Source organism: Oreochromis aureus, linkage group 19 (genome assembly GCF_013358895.1).
Source record: "Oreochromis aureus strain Israel breed Guangdong linkage group 19, ZZ_aureus, whole genome shotgun sequence".
Lineage (NCBI taxonomy): Eukaryota > Metazoa > Chordata > Actinopteri > Cichliformes > Cichlidae > Oreochromis > Oreochromis aureus.
In genome coordinates, this window is record NC_052960.1 from 16,246,697 (window position 1) to 16,269,247 (window position 22,551).

At 39.9% G+C, this 22,551-nt stretch overlaps 1 protein-coding gene across 1 annotated transcript; it reads right to left on the bottom strand.

The window, feature by feature from the left end:
• Positions 1 to 2,861: 2,861 nt before the first annotated feature.
• LOC120434758 (procathepsin L-like) lies at positions 2,862 to 5,448 on the bottom strand. Its single transcript, XM_039603097.1, has 8 exons — positions 5,310 to 5,448; positions 4,927 to 5,031; positions 4,586 to 4,728; positions 4,230 to 4,427; positions 3,943 to 4,134; positions 3,708 to 3,870; positions 3,482 to 3,587; positions 2,862 to 3,268 (listed from the first exon to the last, which is right to left on the bottom strand). The coding sequence occupies exons 2-8, from the start codon at positions 5,024 to 5,026 to the stop codon at positions 3,169 to 3,171; spliced, it is 1,002 nt and encodes a 333-aa protein (XP_039459031.1). The 5' UTR covers positions 5,027 to 5,031; positions 5,310 to 5,448; the 3' UTR covers positions 2,862 to 3,168.
• Between the last annotated feature and the right edge of the window lie 17,103 nt (positions 5,449 to 22,551).

Below are 22,551 nucleotides of genomic sequence, written 5' to 3' on the forward strand. Positions count from 1 at the left end.
CTTGAATTGTTTGTCAGATTGTTTAATCTACAAACTGTGAACATTTGTAACAAGAGGAACAACAGAGGAACCATCCCAGTGGATTGAAAAGTGGCCAAATGACCACAGGTCACTGCAATTAACTGTCCAGGATTTTCATCTAATCTTTGGACAACACAAAATTATTGAACTTCACTTTGTTGTGGAAGGCATTTTATGTTATGACAAACATAAACAGGTTCTCTACAGTCATATTTAAAAAGTAGACCCACTTTAAATTCTAAGGTTTAAAATGGTCTTAAAATGACGTAAATAAAACCTCCGATAAACTACAAAACATGACGTATTACATCAAATCATCATTTAATTCACCAAAATTAAGAGAAAATGCAGAAACAATTTGTGAAAAAAGCTGCTGTTTCCTTCCATTGGAAGCCTTTAGGGTGTATTTCTCAGTCAGGTGCTGAGAATTAAATGTATTTGAACCGGCTGCTGTACATTCTGCTAACCTATGACTGCTCAGTCATAGTCTTGACTAATTTCCCTGAGGATTAGACGGAGTAGAGACTAATAGTAGAACATCTGGAGTCATGGTTCAGAGCAAACAACTCCTGCATCCTTGTGAAGAAAACAAAAGAAATGACTGTGGACTTTAGGAAAGCTGCTGCGAGTCCTCCTGCCCTGCTCCACATCAAGAGAACAGCTGTCAAGGTCATTTCCGTTTTCAGGTACCTGGAGGTCTACATCAACAACAAACTCACCTGGACCACAAACTCCAGCAGCCTCATGTACTTGCTAAGTAAACTCAAGCGTGCTGGCCTTTTACAAGTGTGCAGTGGAGAGTGTCCTTACATACTGAGCCTGAATAACGGGAGAGTTTAAAGACCGATTCTGAGAATTGGTGATTTAAAAATCATACATAGATGTCAATACCTTTTGCTTTCAGATGCCTGAAACATAAGCAGATTTCTCTAACGTTTGTGTATTTATTTCAGTCATTAATGCTCTACCTGACTCTGCTTGGATCAGTTCGTTGTTGTGTTTGTGGCATTCCAGTGCTGCCAACAGGTAAGCTGCATAGTGCCCTCTGGTGGACAAACTCTGTATCATCAACACTCATGACACAGTTAAAGACAGACCCTCTTCCTTCCCACATACATATCAATCTATAATATTTTTTAGCAAACAAATGAGCTGACAACTCATTAGAGTTTAATAATTGTCACAAAATGATAGGTAGCACAAGTCAAAGGTCAGTAAGGATTCATATTTTTTTTTGTCACGGTCTGCAATGCAGACTGTCGGGAGATGAAGGATTTGGACCCAAACGCAAGCATGGACAACAGCATAGCTGTGAGAAAGTTTATTAATAATGAAAGGCAAAATACAAACCAAAGCAGAGCATCGCAAGGAACTACCCTAACAAAAACCTAAACTGGGAAGAGCTACAAAATAATAATACAAGGAACAAAAAAAAAAAGCCTGTGACGAGAAACCTGAAACATGAAAACCTGAGACGTGGAACCTGGAACATGGAGAGACACACAGCCGAAATACAGGGGAAGATACACAGATGAACCAGCAACTAACAGAGGCAAACACAAGGCTTAAATATTTGGAGGAATAGCGAGGGAATGAAACAAAGAGGGAGAACACAGCAGGGAGTAATTGGGCAAGACAAGACAAGGATGTAAAACAGAATAGACTAACATGAGACAAAACCTTCAAAGTAAAACAGGAAACATAAACTGACAGAACTCAGAGACATAACACTGACAGAGAACGGAGGGAACACAGAGTACAGGGACCAGAGTTACATGAGACATGACTGACTGGGGAACAAGACAATAAACACAAGGACAGAACTAAACCTAAACACTAGAAATCACAATAATCAAAAGAGCACAACCAAGGACTCAGAACAAAAACCATAATATAAAATAATACCAAAACACAAGAACTCAAAATGCTGGGTCACAGTGACCCAGAACCGTGACATTTTTAGTTGGACAGAATATCTACTCATCCGACATTTTATTTGATTTAAAATTCATAAACCATCATGGACTGTAGATTTTGATTTAGTTAATATGTGATGAGTAAATTGTTACTCATCACATATTTTTGAATCCACAGGTCCTGTTAGTAATTTAAACAAACTTGTCACCTTATCTTGGAAAATCTTATCAAGAATGTGTGATAAAGGTTATAAAGAGAAGAAGTAGTTTTTTGTCTTAGTTTCTATTCTTCATCTGTTTTTGAAAAGAGAAATTAATAAAAAGACAACAAACTATATCACTTTATTTTATGTGTACCTGTAGTGATGATGAGCAAACATCAGATTGATTTTTAAAGAGAATCAAATTAAAGGTTTTAGACACTAAAGAAAACATAAGCAGCTGAAAACGATATGCACAACAAAAGGCTGAACCGTGATCACTCTGATTACTCATATCATTTATTATGTCTGTATAACTGAGTGATTTTAAACATGAAACATGAGCAGAGGAAGCAAAGAAGAGGCTGAACTATGTAAAGTTCATAAACTGAACTTTAACTTCTGATTATACCAGTGCAACCAGTCAAACATGTTTTAATATAAAGACTGTTTCTGCTGTTACTGTCATCCATGTTTCCCTCATCAGTTCCCAGAATTACACTTTCAGAGAATTTCAGGTTAAAATGAGCCTTTCGTGCCCTTTTCTGTCCTGTTCTTTTTTTGAAAATAAATGATAATAAAAAACACTATGGCATGTAGACACATGCATATGCAGGGAATAATTGGAAACTGCACAGTGTTTAAAATTGGTCTCTAACACATTAACTGACCAGAACTAACTATTAAGCTACACACGAGAAACAAAGTGAAACACACAAAAGTAAATGTTTACATCTCAGTTTGAAATATTTTATTTGTTTACATGTATTTGTAGTCGTTAAAAGGTTATTCCATAAAACACCGGAAGAAAGTATATTTCCACACACAACTTTTATTTTCTTTTTTGACATGCAATTTCGACCACATTGAAGAAAATCCTAGAGTAACACTAACCTGGATTGAATAAATCTTAAATGTTCACAAATATTTAGATTCATCTTAAATGTTTAAGAAAACAAATGTTTAAGATTAACATGTGTACATTTTGTTCAAATGGAAAAACAAATGTAGCTGAGTTTGTTTCCACCTCTTCAGACCAGAGGGTAGAGTGCTACACTAGCAATCCCACACTGATTGTATTTGTTCCTGCTCATCTTAATGTATCCCATCTCTCCCCATCCACGACCCCAGCTACAGAAAGACAGAAAATAACAACATTTAGCAGGTAAAACTCAGTTATGTTCACACTAATAGTTGAACAGCATGCGGCGACATAATGATCTGTATTACGTGTGAAAACACAAATAAGATGCCTTTATATGCAGCTGTGCATCAGCACTGGGTGAACGTTAGCAGGAATGAAGTGCATGAATTCAAATATGACCATCACCTGTGGGTATTTACCTGTTCTTGACCAGCCAGTAGTCATGTCCATTCTCAGTACCATAACCCACAACCAGCACAGCATGGTTCAATATTGTGCTGCTGCACCCAGGTTCATCATACACTCCTATAAATACAGGTGAATTAGACTGACAGGTGTAAAGAACAAATAAAACACTTCACATTTCTTGTAATATTTGAAGATATTTTTCTTGGCACTTTCAAAACAATGTGTTAATTTCTGCACCTGATGTATAGAACCGGAAGGAATCTTGAACATTAACAGCCACAGAAACCGGTCCAACGGTGGCCACAGCCTCCTTCAGGGCTTCTTCATTATATTTTTCCACGTAAGCATAGCCGCTGCACGTGGCTCCAACACTTGCAGGGTTGTAACGGCATGATCCATCCTAGTTGAGAAGTGATCTACATCAACAAGAGAGCTGATGTGATATGTTTTTGACATATTGCTGCCCATTTACCTTGGCCTCATAAGGGTAGGACTGCTCAGTGTCAATTCCTCCATTGGCTTTGATGTACTGGAAGGCAAAATACATCCAGCCTCCATGACAGCCGTGGGTGCCAAAGCTCTGAGAGCAGTCGACCAACTGCTGCTCACTCAGAGACACCAGCATTCCTGTCTTCCTGAAGTGCTGACCCTCCAGTGCACCAGTCTGCAACAAGGATGAGTCAATTTGAAACCAGACAACAGTCGAGCAAAGTTTCCCGCTTTAAAAAATGAGGAAGACTGATTCCTGTATAGACTTACTGTGCTGAAGGCCCAGCAGGAGCCGCACATCTTCTGATCCTTGACACCAGTGACATATCCCTTATCCCTCCAGTCAACAGTGTCGGGCAGATCAATACCTTCAGGCAGTCGGAGGAAGGTAGAACCACGGCGAGGCAGAGAAGCATTGAAGGAGCCAAGGCAGCCCTGGGAAACTAGCTTTATGTACTCTTCATTTTCCTGATGAAGAAGAACAAAATTCATGTTTTTTTTTAAATTCAAAATGTATTTGTTTTTGTCCTTATATGCCAATGCAATCAAGACTACTGATGACTATTCTAATAATGAACTTTGATGTGTCATTTTGAAACCTGATTGGCTTCTGTTTCTACACATACCATGTCAGCAAAGTAGGTCATACCAAGACGGTAGGATTTGAAGCCCTGATCAGCCAAGATGTTGTGCATTAGCACAAGTTTGCGGTTGGTGAGCCAGATCTGCTTCCGGTGACTCTCCTCTGATGGAGAGTTGTAGGATTTTCCTGTAAGTTGGAAAAGTGAAATATCAGAAACAGAATAAAAGAAAATCATGTGTAATGAATCATTAATGAATACAAATCTCACTTAAGCTAAGAGATTTTCTGTTATTTGAGAAAATATTTTAAAGACCACAAAATATGATCAGCAGCTTCTGACAAAAAGAAAAAATGAGAAACTACAGAAAGAGTCTGCTGTCTCACCAAACTTGAGCTTCCAGGCGTGAAACTCCAGATCTTCCAGAGAGATGCTGGCACAGCTGGATACCGCCAGAACAGCAGCAACAACAAGCAGCAACTTCATCTTGACTGAACACAAGCAGAAAAAGACAGAAATGATTTGCAACTTACAGGAAATCACACGGGCAGTTTATGATATTTTTCACATCAGCATTAAAATATTTTCTGTCATGATGCTGAATGTCATTTTCATATTACCATACTATGTGCTCTATGTTCCAGTTTCTTTGAGTTTCTTTTTAATTTAATTTCTTCCTGTAATTCTTTCTCGAAATAATGAATCTTTGCATTACTGAAAGTGTATTTGGACATGTCTATGTGTTGTCATCTGTGTTGTAGCCACTTACCTGTCTCGTTGTCTTTGTCTGTTGTGAAGACTTAAGAAGAACCACCTGTGTGAGATACAGCTCTGTGTCAGAGAGGAGGTGTTATTTATCTGACTACAGTTAAAATCACTTCATACCAGTCAGTCAGGTGTTTTTCAGCATCTCTTGAAAGAAGATAAGGAATGCCAGGCACTGAAATAGAAAAAGGTGGAGCTATACATTAAGAGGAGGATCGCACAGTGCCACAAATTTAAGAAAATGTTTTATGCAGCCTCAGCAAAAACAAGGAACTTAAGTGTCATGAATCATCAGGAGGACATGATCAGCTTCTCTGTAGTTTGTTGCAGGATATGTCAATGTTAAGATTTCACAGAATGTCTGGCTTTTTTATACCTTTCACAGTTGTTCACTGAAGTGATTAGGTGGAGGAACCTTTATGACAATCAGCATTGTGTCACTTGTGTGATTTTTTTTTCTGTTCAGTTTTCTGCAGACTTTTGTGTTTCCGAGAAAATAAAGCTGATTAACCTGCTCTGTAGAGCCTCTGTGGATGACTTTTTCACTGAGAAATGACTCATTAGATTTTAAAAATCATGACAAGTTCAAATTTGTGATAAAATGATACAGTAATATAAAAAAAGTTAGCACAAGTCAAAGGTCAATAAAGATTCACATTTTACCATTTATTTTTTTTTAGTTGGACAGAATACTAGTCATCAAACATTTTATTTGATTTAAAAATCATAAAACATTATAGACTATAGATTTTGATGAAGTAAATTAAGTTAATATCAGATGAGTAAATTGTTAGTTAATTGAAGCTCAAGTGTGCTGGCCTTTTACAAGTGTGCAGTGGAGAGTGTCCTTACATACTGACCCTAAATAACAGAGTTTAAGGACCGATTCTGATATTTTGTGATTAAAAATACACATACATAGATGTCAATACCTTTTCCTTTCAGATGCCTAAACATAAGCAGGTAGCTATAGATTTTGATGAAACAAATGAAGTTAATATTTCATGGAAAAATTGTTAGTAATCACATATTTTGAATCCACAGGCCCTGTTTGTAATTTAACCTAACTTGTCACTTTATCTTGGAAAATCTCATCAAGAATGTCTGACAAAGGTTAAAGAGAAGAAGTTGTTGTAGTGGGGGAAGTTTTTTCTTCAACTGTTTTTGAAAAAAGAAATTTGAAAAAATACAAACTATATCACTTTATGTTTATGTGTACCTGTAGTGATGATGAGCAAAGGTCAGACTGATTTGTAAAGAGAAAGTTTTAGACACTAAAGAAAACATAAGCAGCTGAAAATGATATGCACACCAATATAAAAAAGGCTGAACCGCGATCACTCTGATTACTCATAACATTTATTATGTCCGTATAACTGAGTGATTTTAAACATGAAGCACGAGCAGAGGAAGAAAAGAAGCGGCTGAACTTTAACGGAAAATTTAACTAGTGATTAAACCAGTGCAGCTTGTCAAACATGTTTTAATGTAAAGACTGTTTTTGCCGTTACTGTCATCCATTTCTTTCCCTTCTCAGTTCCCAGAATTACACTGTCATTGAATTTCTAATCAACCAACATGTATGAAGAAAGAAAATAAATGTCTCTGTCCTGTTCCGCTTTTTGAAAATAAATGTTAATAAAAAACACTATGATAGTGTCACAATCCAGGCTGCAGACTGTGTGGAGGTTGTGGTGTGTGTAACCAGATGCAGATGAGTGAGGCAGAATTAAACTTTAACGAAAAGCGAGCATTTCTTGTAGCTGAAAACGAAAACATAAACCAAAAGGAAGTAAAAAGGAAGGAAGAAACTAACATAAAACTTGAACTGGGAAAATAAAGTGCATGAAACATGAAATCCCCAAACACATGGAACTTAGAAACACAGGGAAGGTTAAGCGACGATCTGACAATGAACAAAGGACAACTCACAAAATAAATACACATGAAGGTGATGAGGGAAATGGAAACACACTGGGAACACAGCTGGAACGAGTTAAGGCGTAACGAGACAGAGGAATCAAAACAGAACACACTGAACACAAGATGAGAGACTGTCAAAATAAAACAGGAAACATGCAGACTAAGACACATAGACTTGACACTGGGACCAAGAAACAGACATGGAAACGGAACTGGGAGAGGAAAACAATGACATGACTGGGACACGGAGTGAGGGACACAGAGGGAGAGGGAGATGAAGGGCTGGGGAGAACATGCACAACTCAGACGGGGGAGACATGGAATGAAACATGGGAACAGAAAAGGGAGACACGGACAAAACTTAAGGAACATACACAGACTCTCACAGGAGACACAAAAGGAACCTAACACAAGAATGCATAACCTAGGCCAGTGGTGTCCAACTCCAGGCCTCGAGGGCCGGTGTCCTGCAGGTTTTAGATGTGTCCTTGATCCAGCACAGCTGATTTAAATGACTAAATTACCTCCTCAACATGTCTTGAAGTTCTCCAGAGGCCTGGTAATGAACTAATCATTTGATTCAGGTGTGTAGACCCAGGGTGAGATCTAAAACCTGCAGGACACCGGCCCTCGAGGCCTGGAGTTTGCCAAACCTGACCTAGGCGAAGAAGAAAACCTTTAGAAACATAAGACTAACAAAACCCGAAGCTGACTGAGACACTTGTATTTTTAAGATGGGTTAAGCTTCAAAGTCCCAAATCCCCAATAACCTCAAAACTAAAGAATAGAAAACCTGCAAAAAATCCTGGTCGAGGATGAGTCGATGACAGATGGCATGTGAGCATATTAGCTGTGCTCGACAAGCCCAGGCTCGTCAAACTATGCTTGATTATGACTATTTGACTTTGCACACTTGACAGTTGGCTGCTTTAAATTTGTATTGTCTTTTTTACATAACAGTCAGCCAGACGTAGCCTCCATTACGGTGTTATATGTCCACATCACCTTTCATTTTTACGTCTCTGTCCTTTCCTGCATTTGATCAATGAATGTAAAAAAAATTAATTCAAACCACAACATGCTGAAGGAAGTAAAACTGTAACTGAAGGGTAAAAGCACACAACTTTAAATTCAGACAGGAGAATCCAGAGAGGAGACATTCATCTACAAAAGGTTTCCGTTTATATCTTTCATCTGATGTTTGCAAACCAAAGGCCATAGAAGCAGGAAGTATTTGAGACTGCTTCTGAAACATCAGACTTTTGAACAACATAAATGGTTTATTTAGAATTATTTATGTTGACTGAAACTAGCTTATGAACCCAAAATAATGTCACGATGTTTGCTTTGCGCATGACTTGTACTCCGCATTTCTACTTTAACCACAGATTGGAGTGTTTGTTATTATTAACAGCTTTTCCAGCTTTTTTTTAACAGGTATGCTTTTGCATCTTTAGTCATTTAAAAAAATAGAGAGAGATAGACACAGAGTCCACCAAATTCTCTCTTGAAGGAAGATAAGGAATGCCAGGCACTGAAATAGAAAAAGGTGGAGCTATACATCAAGAGGAGGATCGCACGACGCCGCTCATTCAAGGAAGCGTTTTATGCAGCCTCAGCAAGAACAAGGAACTTAAGTGTCATGAATCATCAGGAGGGCATGATCAGCTTCTCGGCAGTTTGTTGCAGGATTTAAAAATGTTAAGATTTCACAGAATGTCTGGCTTTTTTACACCTCTCACAGTTGTTCACTGAAGTGATTAGGTGGAGGAACCTTCATGACAGTCAGCATTCTCTGGTCTTTTTTGGTCTGAAGTAGTTTTTGCAGGTGTTTCTGGGCTAAGTGACAAAACAGTCCTAGACTTAAATATATTGTGACCAACATCTTGAAAGGCTGTGGTATATTTCTCCTGTTGGTCTACTTACAAACACTCTCTTAATATCACTACTCTAAAATTAGAATTTTACAGTGAAAATGACTTTTCCTCTTTTGAGATGTGAGATTTTGAGAATCTAACTACCTTTTACCTAAATACATTTGATGCCATTCATTCCTGAATCATAATGATAGATAAAGAAATATATAGGTCAAACTTCACATTAACAGCCACCTTCATTGAACAAATTAATTGTGCTGTAAAGAGGAGTCCAATAAAGAGGTGGACAAACATTTTCCCCATCATTTGTAAGTGGTGAAACCAGCATCCAAGGTCCTCTGCCAATTTATTCAGGTAATGTAGTTATTTTTTTTATTATTTAGAAATACATAAAAATACAAACAAAAGTGTTTTTTCCCCTTTCAGGCTTGCCGGGGACACGGAGGACTGTGGTTGGCAGTTCCATTTCCCCCCACTACAACTCCTGACAACAAGTCTGTCTTCCCAGAAGCAAACTCTGCCACACACTAAAGACCTTTCTCATACAAATACACAAACACCAGGGACTCACTATGTGCAGTAACCTTGAATGTCTACATCTACATATATCTGTCTCATGGACTCTTATCTTATTCATATCACTGGTAGCTTTTTGTTCATTATTTCTACATTTTTAATTACATTATACACATTTTTTTTGTGAATTAGTTGTCAGTTGTTTAGGTTGTTGTAGTGCTGTGTCACTGTGGACTTTATTATTTAATTTTTCCTTTTCATGTTACATCGTGGGTGCTTGTCAGATTGTTTGTACAGACTGTGATCATTTCTGACAAGAGCAACACCAGCATCACTCATGCCAGTGGATTGAAAAGTGACGAAGTGATCATGGGTCACTGCAATTAACTGCCTGGGATTTTCATGTAAACTTTGAACAACACAAAATCATTGAACTTCACCTTGTTGTTGAAGGCATTTCACATTATGACAAACATAAACTCGTTCTTTACAGTCATATTAAAACAGGAAGAATACCCACTTTAAATTCTAAGGTTTTAAAAAGGGCTTAAAATTAGGTAAATAAAACCTTTGCATAAACTACAAAGCATGACATATTACACCAAGTCATTATTTAATTCTCAAAAATTCAGCCACAATGCAGAAACAGTGTTTTGAAACGGCTACTGCTTCCTTCCATAAGAAGTAGTGATGGGATTTCCAGCTCTTTTGGCTCGGCTCACTAAAAAGAGCCGGCTCTTTCAGCTCCGAACCGCCTCTTTAGGTTGCTTTGTTGCTTTAATTAATTTATTATTAACAACAATATAAAATTATGCACAAAAAGAATTACTAATGTAAAAAAAGAGTGGTTTTATTTACAGGGAGTGCAGAATTATTAGGCAAGTTGTATTTTTGAGGAATAGTTTTATTATTGAACAACAACCATGTTCTCAATGAACCCAAAAACTCATCAATATCAAAGCTGAATGTTTTTGGAAGTAGTTTTTAGTTTGTTTTCAGTTTTAGCTATTTTAGGGGGATATCTGTGTGTGCAGGTGACTATTACTGTGCATAATTATTAGGCAACTTAACAAAAAACAAATACAGGGAGTGCAGAATTATTAGGCAAATGAGTATTTTGTCCACATCATCCTCTTCATGCATGTTGTCTTACTCCAAGCTGTATAGGCTCGAAAGCCTACTACCAATTAAGCATATTAGGTGATGTGCATCTCTGTAATGAGAAGGGGTGTGGTCTAATGACACCAACACCCTATATCAGGTGTGCATAATTATTAGGCAACTTCCTTTCCTTTGGCAAAATGGGTCAAAAGGAGGACTTGACAGGCTCAGAAAAGTCAAAAATAGTGAGATATCTTGCAGAGGGATGCAGCAGTCTTAAAACTGCAAAGCTTCTGAAGCGTGATCATCGAACAATCAAGCGTTCATTCAAAATAGTCAACAGGGTCGCAAGAAGCGTGTGGAAAACCAAGGCGCAAAATAACTGCCCATGAACTGAGAAAAGTCAAGCGTGCAGCTGCCAAGATGCCACTTGCCACCAGTTTGGCCATATTTCAGAGCTGCAACATCACTGGAGTGCCCAAAAGCACAAGGTGTGCAATACTCAGAGACATGGCCAAGGTAAGAAAGGCTGAAAGACGACCACCACTGAACAAGACACACAAGCTGAAACGTCAAGACTGGGCCAAGAAATATCTCAAGACTGATTTTTCTAAGGTTTTATGGACTGATGAAATGAGAGTGAGTCTTGATGGGCCAGATGGATGGGCCCGTGGCTGGATTGGTAAAGGGCAGAGAGCTCCAGTCCGACTCAGACGCCAGCAAGGTGGAGGTGGAGTACTGGTTTGGGCTGGTATCATCAAAGATGAGCTTGTGGGGCCTTTTCGGGTTGAGGATGGAGTCAAGTTCAACTCCCAGTCCTACTGCCAGTTTCTGGAAGACACCTTCTTCAAGCAGTGGTACAGGAAGAAGTCTGCATCCTTCAAGAAAAACATGATTTTCATGCAGGACAATACTCCATCACACGCGTCCAAGTACTCCACAGCGTGGCTGGCAAGAAAGGGTATAAAAGAAGAAAAACTAATGACATGGCCTCCTTGTTCACCTGATCCGGCAAGACAAAGGAGATGATCATAGACTTCAGGAGGAAGTCACAACCTACAACACCGGTGAGCATCCAAGGGAAAGACATTGAGATAGTGGACTCTTATAAGTACCTGGGTGTTCACCACAACAATAAACTGGACTGGACTACAAATACAGACATCCTGTATAAGAAGGGCCAGAGTCGACTCCACCTGCTGAGGAGACTGAGGTCCTTCGGAGTCTGCAGGACTCTGTTAAGGACATTCTACACAGCACAAACTCCAGTGTTAAATTAACACTGGAGAGTGTTTATATGAGTCCACACCTCTGAGTGTTAAATATAACACTGTTGAGTGTTAAATGAACACTTTTGACAGTGTTATATTTTTAAAAGTAACCTCGTCAGTTTTGAAGATCAACAATGACTAACACAGAGCAGTGCTGATTTTCTAACACTGGAATATTTCTAACATTTTGAGTTATTTTCCAGTGTTAGAAAATCAGCACTGCTCTGTGTTAGTCATTGTTAATCTTCAAAACTGACGAGAGTTACTAAAAAAATATAACACTGTCAAAAGTGTTCATTTAACACTCAACAGTGTTATATTTAACACTCAGAGGTGTGGACTCATATAAACACTCTCCAGTGTTAATTTAACACTGGAGTTTTTGCTGTGTATGACACTGTGGTAGTATCTGCCCTTTTCTATGCAGTGGCCTGCTGGGGGAATGGATGCACGGACAGGGACAGGAGCAGGATTGACAAACTGGTGCGGAGGTCTAGCTCCATGCTGGGATGTCCCCTGGAGTCTGTGGGGGTGGTTGGCGAGAGGAGGATGTTAGTAAAGCTGACATCCATCATGAACAACCCACATCACCCACTGCATGAGTATGTGAGTGGGCTGAGCAGCTCCTTTAGTCAGAGACTGAAACACCCTCGGTGCAGGAAGGAGCGTTTTCGCAGATCATTCATCCCAACAGCAGTTAGACTCTATAACTCCTCAATCACAATGTCATAAGTCACTGGACACTGTGAACATCCACGGTCACCACTTCATGCATAATGGACCTTCCATGTGTATGGACATGTGCAGGTATATATGTATGTATATGTATACATATGTATATTTAGTGTGTACATGTGTGTGTGTACATGTCTATAAATAGGAATAGTAGTAGTGGTACAATAGCTATATCAAGCGATATAGTTTATGTCTTCCATATTTCCAACCATATCCATAATCACATACTGTGTATGCTACCATTGTATATAGTGTATTATACTGTGTGTGCTACCATTGTATATAGTGTATTATACTGTGTGTGCTACCATTGTATATAGTGTATTATCTTACTTTTTTCATTGATTGTACTTATTTGTATTTTTTTTTTGTATTTCTTTCTGATATCTGTACCTGAGCTGAGGTGACGCAAAAATTTCCCCGTCGTGGGATCAATAAAGTCTTATCTTATCTTATCTTATCTTATCTGAACCCCATTGAGAACCTGTGGTCCATCATCAAATGTGAGATTTACAAGGAGGGAAAACAGTACACCTCTCTGAACAGTGTCTGGGAGGCTGTGGTTGCTGCTGCACGCAATGTTGATGGTGAACAGATCAAAACACTGACAGAATCCATGGATGGCAGGCTTTTGAGTGTCCTTGCAAAGAAAGGTGGCTATATTGGTCGCTGATTTGTTTTTGTTTTGTTTTTGAATGTCAGAAATGTATATTTGTGAATGTGGAGATGTTATATTGGTTTCACTGGTAAAAATAAATAATTGAAATGGGTATATATTTGTTTTTTGTTAAGTTGCCTAATAATTATGCACAGTAATAGTCACCTGCACACACAGATATCCCCCTAAAATAGCTAAAACTAAAAACTACTTCCAAAAACATTCAGCTTTGATATTAATGTTTTTTTTGGGTTCATTGAGAACATGGTTGTTGTTCAATAATAAAATTATTCCTCAAAAATACAACTTGCCTAATAATTCTGCACTCCCTGTAGGTCTGTGTTAGAGAGGAGCTCTTATATAGCTACTTCAGGACTGATTGCTACACTCCAATCGGGTACCTGCTCATAAACGAAGAGAAACAATGTCATAAAAAACAAAAGATGGAGCAACAAAGAAAGAGGAGAATTACAAGACACTGTTTTTTTTCTAACGAAATATTTTATGGAGCCACAAAAAAACAATAAATCTAAGTGTAATAGATAATTACTTTAAAGTTAAATTTCTTTTGAGGACATGATTAGTTCCTCTGCAGTTTGTTGTAGGATTTAATAGAGTTCCGAAGAGCTTTTGGACATTTTCTTGAATGCTTGCCTTTAACCATGTCACACAGTTGTTCATTTGAGTTGAGGTCAGGTGGAGAAACATTAAAAACAGATAGTATTACTTGGACTTTTTTAGTCTCACCTCACCACTGCACCTCAGATTTTTTGCAGATCTCTGGGAAGATTGTCCCATTTGAGTATGAGTTGAGAAATGAGCTGATGTTAGACAGTGTGAGAGAAGCAGATAAGCAATCCTCAGCAAGTCCAGGCTTGTTAAGATATGCACGAATATGATGATATGACTTTAACACTTCACAGTTGAAAACTGGTGAAACATTATTGTGTTATCGTATGTTGTTGTGGAAGTTTCCATTTACTAAAGCCTGCAGACAAATGGTGAGCAGTAAGGCAAGGCAAGGCAAGTTTATTTATATAGCACAATTCAACAGCAAAGTGATTCAAAGTGCTTTACAGAGACATTAAAAAACAAAAACAAATAAAAAGCATGATTTAAAATGGAAAAAAAGAAAGGAACAGTAGATAAAATCAGTAGTTAAAATGTAAGTTTTGGAATATAAGTTTAAAAGTAAAACAGTGCGGATTTGGTGCTTTATTCAAATGCAGCTGAGAACAGGTGAGTCTTCAACCTGGATTTAAATAAACTGAGTGTTTCAGCTGATCTGAGGCTTTCTGGGAGTTTGTTCCAGATATATGGAGTATGAAAGCTGAATGCAGCTTCTCCATGTCTGGTTCTGACTCTGGGAACTGATAAAAAACAAGATCCAGATGACCTGAGGGATCTGGAAGGTTCATACTGGGTCAGGAGGTCACTGATGTATTTTGGTCCTAAACCATTCAGAGCTTTATAGACCAGCAACAGAACTTTAAAGTCTATCCTCTGACGGACAGGCAGCCAGTGTAAAGACCTCAGAGCTGGACTGATGTGGTCCAATTTTTTTGGTCTTAGTGAGGACTCGAGCAGCAGAGTTCTGAATGAGCTGTACTTGTCTGACTGATTTTTTAGGTAGACCTGTAAAGATGCTGTTTCAGTAATCAAGCCTACTAAAGATGAATGCATGGACTAGTTTTTCCAGGTCCTGTTGAGACATCAGATCTTTTCTCCTTGAAATATTCTTGAGGTGAAGTTTAGGTCTGCGTTCATCACTACACCCAAATTTCTCGCCTGGTTGGTGGTTTTTAGGTGTATAGATTGAAGTTCTCTAATGACCTGTAATCATTTTTCTTTGGCTCCAAAGACTGTTACTTCAGTTTTGTTTTTTTTTAGCTGGAGAAAATTCATTAATTTCCTCAACGCATTTACCAAGAGCCTGTACAGGGTCTCGGTCTCCTGGTGACATTGTGATATATATTTGTGTGTCATCTGCAAAGCTGTGATAGTTAGCTAACATCTAATAAAAATCTTACATAAACCTTTACAAACTAGTTTTTGTCAGTCCAGATAGTAAAATAAAAAATTCTAGGTATTAAGCCCCTAATAATATGAGGATAAATTCTGCTCTCACTCACGTTACCCAGAAAAGCTCAACTTTTTTGAAGCAATATTCTTTAACTTGATGTCTATGAAAAAATGACTGTAATAAATAAAGTTTATTTATAACATTTATGAAGCCTGTTTCAGGCCGAGCAAAATTCTGTGTTAAATAAACAAGCTATGAATGAGAGTGGGTAAATGAAGCTACTTCTTGAAGCGCATGCTTAATCTGTAATCTTTAAAAATAATTAAAATACATGAAATCATTAAAATAAGTACAATTTATTTATTATTATTTATAAATTTCATATTAAGCACTGATTTATTTTGTGAGGATGATTCCTCCTGTACATTTCCATGCCACAGACTTGCATAACGCAACAATGATTATGTAACCTTGTGGGTTTGAAAGGGTGTGGGACAAATTTCTCCTGTTTCTCTACTTACGAACACCATTTTGTTAATGCCACTAATCTCACATTAGCCTTTTTAGTAAAAAGGATTTTTCACTGCTTGTTTCCACCCTTGGGATGTGGTTTAGAGGTGGTGTGAGCAAAGCTTAATATATTAATCCTTTAATGACATATTGATTTTTGATGTGCTTAATTGTGCTTTGGCCAAAAGCTATCCTTTTCTAACAAAAAACAATTATATTAACTTAATGACTTTACTTAATTAAGTGCTGTAAAAGAATGCACAGTGTAGCAGTATTTAATTTATAACAATAGTTTATAAATAAAGCAAATGCCATTAAATACCAGTAAAACAGTGAGCCAAACACAACTGTCGATTTTGCTGTGAGACTTAGTTTTATAATTACTGTAGTTTAAAAACACAGAAAAATAGTAAACATAACATAATATAAAACTACAATGTTACACAGGTAACATTAGGGGAGTTTTTTTTTGTCATGAAGTCTTTTTAGAGTCCCTCCCTAATAAAGGATCAAAATGTGATAAAAGACAAATGTGCTTAGCAGAGCTCAGAGCAAGTGAAGGAAATGTTGTCTTTGTCTTCCAAACTGACAGTTAGCCGCTCATCTCTATTGACTGCTGATCAGTGCTGTCAAGTTCAAAAAATGTTTCAGTAAAATGTTTCAGTTTGTAATTACTCAATACCCAATGTCATTTGGTCATATTTATAATTCTTTAAGTCTATTTTTAATGTGACATTGATTATTTACTTTCAATGTAACTTTTACATTTCTGTGAAAATAAATGTTTGCATTTGATTTTAAAGATAGATGAGCTCTACCTCGTCCAACCACAGAGACGAAGAGTTGATTTCAGTTCTTTCATTGAACTGCTTTATGATGGCTGAACAAGCAAGCCTGGCAAAGTTAACTGGTTTCTGTATGATTACATGCCCAGTTTGCAAGCAGAAGAGTCAAGTTGTATGTGCAACATAATATTGATATCTTAACACTGGAGATGTTGAAGTGTTATGTGCTGCATTGTGGCAGGCTTTTTACAGTGTAACTGAGTACAGTAACCTCAGTTTTATCTGAATTTAGAAGAAGGAAATTGGAGGTCATTCAGGTCTTTATGTCTCTAAGACTTTCCTGCTGTTCAACAAATTGGTCTGTGTTATTTGGCTTTATAGGTAAAGTTCTGCATAGCAGTGAAAATGATGTGCACAGAAAGCACTTTTGTTCTTAATCAAAGATAAATCAAAGTATACGTCTGATCAATATATAAATAAGAAATGAAGTTTGAGTAGTAGAAAATAACTGTTCTAATGTCTGGGTTTTATGGTGGTGGTGTGTGCACATGAGTCAGCTTCAACATTGGCAGGCCCATGAAAACTAATGGGAGAGACGCCACTTAAACCACTGCTTAAACTAAAGTTTAAAATTTTTCTTTTTTTTTAATGTTGTTAATACAATAATGTTAATAGTTGGATGGGTGGTTGGATGACGAGTATGCCTAGTGTTGTATAGTGTGAAATCTAAAGCAAGACCAAAGCCAGCCAGACAAATAACACGTTTCATTGGTTATGCTTTATTGCAGCGTGTTGAAATCCATTACATTAAATTATGGTCATGATATGTGCAATGATGTGACATAAAAGCCATTTTCTCTTCTTGTTCATTTGATCTTCCAAACACTAAAGTTAGAAATGTCATAATACAGTCTAACAGTCTAGTGCAGGGGTCGGCAACCTGCATGCGGCTCTTTAGTCCTTATAGTGCGGCTCCGCAGGGTTTGGGAAAGTAAATTAGAAGTATTTAGCTGAAGTGTATTTTATTTATGTTAGTTCTTTTTTAACTTGTAGTTCTAAATTGGAAGATTATTGTGATATTGAAATATAAAAATAAAATTATATTCTATTATTTTTTCATCGCTCAAACTAAGAGTCAAACTCGCGGAAGCCAGTATACCCGCCGAAACGCCATCCATTTATCGAGACTTTCAACCCCAGGTAGGCCAATTATGGATCTTCGGATCCACATTATGTCAGCAGCTATTCTCGACCGTGAACTATGTTAAAAACAAACACCGCTCACGCCTCACAGATGACAGCTTACAGTCCTGTGTAAAGATAAAAGTGACTTCGTACAGCCCCGATTTGCAGACCCTGTGCACAGAGGTTCAGGAGCATAAGTCCCATTGTAAACATACCACGGCAGACCCGACGATGTTTACATGAACATGCTTTTCAGCATCTCTTTATTGACCACTTTTCACACACGGTTGCTGTATGCATACAGCCGGCTGTAGCTTTTCAGCTCACAGCCCGACATATACCAACAACAACACAACAGCATAGATAGCACAGACGTTAACGCGTGATTGCGGGTGCCGCTCAGGTGTCCGCCTCCCCTGCGGCGCTGCAGACCACGCCCCGCCACACACATTAACCAGGTAAAATACATATTTAGGCAGAATTTTGCTAATATCTATTTTTCATTTTTCAGCAGTGTGGTAGGACTTGACTTAAGCGGTCAAAGAAGTGCAGGAGACTGATGCTGTCCAGTGTAGCACGTGATTTATTCACCATTGTGTGACCCAAACAATATTTACAAAGAAACAAATTAGAAAATCAACTCCAAATTAACTCCATTCAAATAAACATAACTGAACTTAAATCAACGGAAATTAAGGTCAAACTGCACACAGCTACACTGACCTGAACCTTTCTTTTCAAACACCTGAGTTCTTCTGTTTAAATAGTCCACTTAACCAAACAATTTCTCCTCTGGACTATTCCATTCAGTAGGTAGGTAAGATGAACATAATTATATTCAAACCTCTACTACTCTTTACTGGCAACATAAACTCTATGGTGTAATCAATACATACTACAACAATAAATCTATTTATCCATAAACACTCTAAAATCAACTTTATTAAATTACAAGAGTTCTTCCCCTCCTGCACTTGGTCTCTTCCTGTTACCTCAGATGAACCCAGAAGGTATAAAGCAGGAAGTAAAACTACATTTCCTCCTTTTGCTTCTGGAAGACAGGTAGGTAAGGTAAGCTCTAAACAATACAAATTAACAGTTGAAGTAAAGAACATGTTAACTTAACAAACTTGTAGGAATTGACATAAACCAAGATGTTATATTATATAATCTGTAAAAGTGCAAAACATAAACAAACCCGGGATAGTAGATGTTTGCCTATTGCAGATTACATGTGAAATATGGTTAAATCAAAACAAGAATGTTAACTAAGAATATAGACAAGTGGTGTTCTCACCCACTTTGTCACAAGCAGCATAGAGCTTTTTTTCCAATTTTTTTTTAAAAGTCAGGTCAATGCTCCAAAAGCCCATAGGCGATATAAGGGTGGCGGCTGACAACAGTTTTTGTTTGCTACAGGGATCATTTTAGTTCAGCTGGGTGTCTTTCCTTTTGTTATATTTCTTTAAGAGTTCAAAATGTGTTAAATACATAAATAAAATGTAATTTTCTCTGTAGCACTTCATGGATTTCATAAGCAACACACCTTAGTTGTTCACACAAAGCATAAAGGTAAAAAAACAATATATATAGTGTTATCTTCATTTTAGATGTCAAAAAGTATCTGCAGCTCCCAGTGTTTTCTTTTGCGTGAAATCCGGGTCCAAATGACTCTTTGGGTGTAAAAGGTTGCTGACCCCTGGTCTAGTGGATATGCTGCGTGATTTTAAAAACAACAACAACAACAAAAAAACAGCTGTATGACTTTACACAACTATATTGGTGTGCTGCTTGTTAGTGTTTCATTAGAACTAAGAAAAGATAAATAAATGCTAAATATTGATGTTTTCTTTTTCTTTTCTAGTCTATTTTAGTGATGTGTTGGTCGCGAACGAAATGGCTCTTAGAGCCGGATCTTTGACGTGAACGATGCGAGCCGGCTCCTTATCGCGAGCCGTAGGTTTTTTTTTTTTTCTTTCTCTCACCTTCTCTCTCTCGCACTTTTTTTCCGCTTCACTCTGAACACAAGCCTTGTGCTTTGCGCTGGGAAGAAGGGGGGAGGGGCGGTAGTTACACACGCAGTAGCACAGGAGCAGAGGGAGAGAGAGAGAGAAAGAGAGCCAGGGACAACAACGTCACATTAGAAAGGTATAGTAATCATCCACAACTATTTTCAGCTGTGGATGATAAAGGATTCATAAAGTTTATTCATGCAGGCCCATATGACAGAGAATATGCCGTTCTTTTTGTTTTCATATTTTAATTTATATTTAATTGTGTTGTGGTTTGCAGTGTTTTGTGTTGTTACACTTTAAATATGTTTAAAAGGAAAAAGCTGAAAATTTAAATAGTTAAAAGTTGAACTGTGAATAGTTGATTTTTGTATTATATGATTTATTTATTACATTTTATGTGGACTGAATAAATAAAAGTATTGTAGTGGGTCAGGGCTGTTCTGGGGTTTTTGTTATTATAGTTCTGTTTACTGTTGTCATGGTGATGAGTGACGCGCTCTCTCGGCGACTGTTTTTCTGGTGAGAGAGCGCCTTTTTTTTGTTGTTTATGTTTTGGTTGCAGCGCTGAGGAGGGGGATAGCGGCAGTGTTCTGGGCTGGGTAAATAAACGGGTGCTCCCAAAGAAACCTTTGTCTCCTCCGTGACTGAGCTCACCACATTGGTGTCAGAAGTGGGATTGCTCAACCTCGCCATAATGGAGAGAGACATTCGGAGGCTGGAGCAAGCTGTCGAGGAGAACATCCGCTGCTTGGGAAGCTGGCGATCGAGGAGAGAGGAAGTGAGCGGCCATGTAAGTCCCCCGACGGGTCCCGACGGCGCGAGTGCACCGCGGCAGCGGCCCGTCGCGACAGACGCTAGGGCAATGCTTCATGGGCTGCCTCTGTCGACCGACACACCGAGCCCCCGACAGCGAGCAGTGACGCCTGCAACGCCAGCTAAGGTACCGAAATACAACGGGCTAACCCCGCTAGAGCCCTACCTCTCACAAGTACGGTTAGCCGCGAGGCATAATGGCTGGAGCGACGAAGAGGCTGCTACACACTTAGCGCTAGCATTGGAAGGAGATGCACTGCAGGTACTCCTTGACCTAGCCCCGTCAGAGCAGCATGAGCTCCAGACCTTCACCATAGCACTCGAGAGGCGATTCGGGCAGCGGCACTCCACTGATCAGAGCAGAGAGCAGCTGACCAACCGGAGCCATCGGCCGGGGGAGAGCCTGGGCACCTTTGCAGCGGACGTGTTGCTGCATGCTCGTCGTGGCTACCCGGAGTTCCCAGCAGCAGCCCGTGAGGAGCTTAGCCTGCATGCTTTTCTGCGAGGACTTTTTCCAGAACGACTACGTCAACACGTCTGCCTGGCCATGCCTCAAACTCTCCGTGAGGCGCTCCTTGAGGCTGAGAGGGCCGAGCTGGTGTTCACCTCGCAACCTAACCAGCAGGTGCCCCCCCCCCCAAACTGCCCCCAAATCAGAGTCGCAGACTGCGACAGGGAGGGGGAGGTTGCCGAGATATGCCAGCTGCAACCCTCGGTGCCCCGGAGGCGTCTCCGTCGACCGACCGACCGACCGCTGCTACCGGTGCGATGAGCCTGGCCACGTGGCGCGTGACTGCCCAGCACCTGCCCCAAGACCAGGACTACGCAGCCTCAGGGAAGCGGGAGGAGGCGGTGTAGTGAGGGACCACCGCTCCAGCTTCCTGCCCCCTCCAAGGACGATGCACGGTGGTGGGCCGAGTTGGGCACCTCAAGGGACTCTACCTGAGCTGCTGTGTTGAGGACCTGCCATGCCAGGCCCTGGTGGACACGGGGTCCACCATTTCCCTGATACGACCTGGCGTGCTCCCTGGAATGTCCGGGCCATTGGTGAAGGGTTGGTCACCCACCGACACCCAGCTGATGACGGTGACGGGTGAGAGGGCTGATATGCGGGGGAAGAAACCGTTGCGGGTCCGAGTGAAGGATCTGGAGCTGGTGCACGACTTCTGGCTTGCTGACATTCAAGACCAGTGCATCATCGGCCTTGATCTGCTGACCCGCTGGGGGGCCTGCGTCGACACCGCAAAGTGGGCTATCACTCTTGGCACAGAGACTCTTGCCCTCCAGTGCGGTCAGAAGCAGGGATCGGAGGGAACCCGAGCCAGACGAGACAGGCGTCGGGCGGCTGCCGCTCAGCAGATTTCGGGTGCCGGTGGCTCCGGGTCATCTCTACTCACCTCAGCCTCGGCCTCTCAGCCCGACACATCTCCCTCGACCGAGACAACCGAGGCTGTTGGTGACCTGTGGCAGCGCAGCAGCGTAGGTCTCAACGTTGACCAGCGCCAGCGGTTGAGGTGCCTCCTGGACGAGAATGTGGACATCTTTGCCGCCAGTGACAAAGACTGCAGGCAGACGGGGCTGGTCCAGCACACCATCGACACCGGCTCTGCTCAACCCATCCGTCTGCGCCCACGCCGGCTGCCCCTCTCCAAACGGCAGGTATCAGAGGAAAAGCCAGCGACGTTTGAGAGGCTGATGGAGAGGGTGCTCGTGAACATCCCTCGTAGCCGCTGTGTTGTGTACCTGGATGACCTGTTGGTGCACGGTGGCGACTTCGACAGTGCACTGTCTCACCCGAGCGAGGTCTTCAGCGCCATCCGTCGAGCTGGGCTGC

Bases quoted from the DNA above. Each gene is read 5' to 3' on its own strand.
- LOC120434758 (XM_039603097.1), bottom strand. From the start codon at position 5,026: ATGAAGTTGCTGCTTGTTGTTGCTGCTGTTCTGGCGGTATCCAGCTGT. The intron at 4,428-4,585 runs GTATGTGTAGAA...CTTCTTCATCAG, and splicing joins TGACCTACTTTGCTGACATG to GAAAATGAAGAGTACATAAA. The intron at 4,135-4,229 runs GTAAGTCTATAC...TCCTTGTTGCAG, and splicing joins CCTGCTGGGCCTTCAGCACA to ACTGGTGCACTGGAGGGTCA.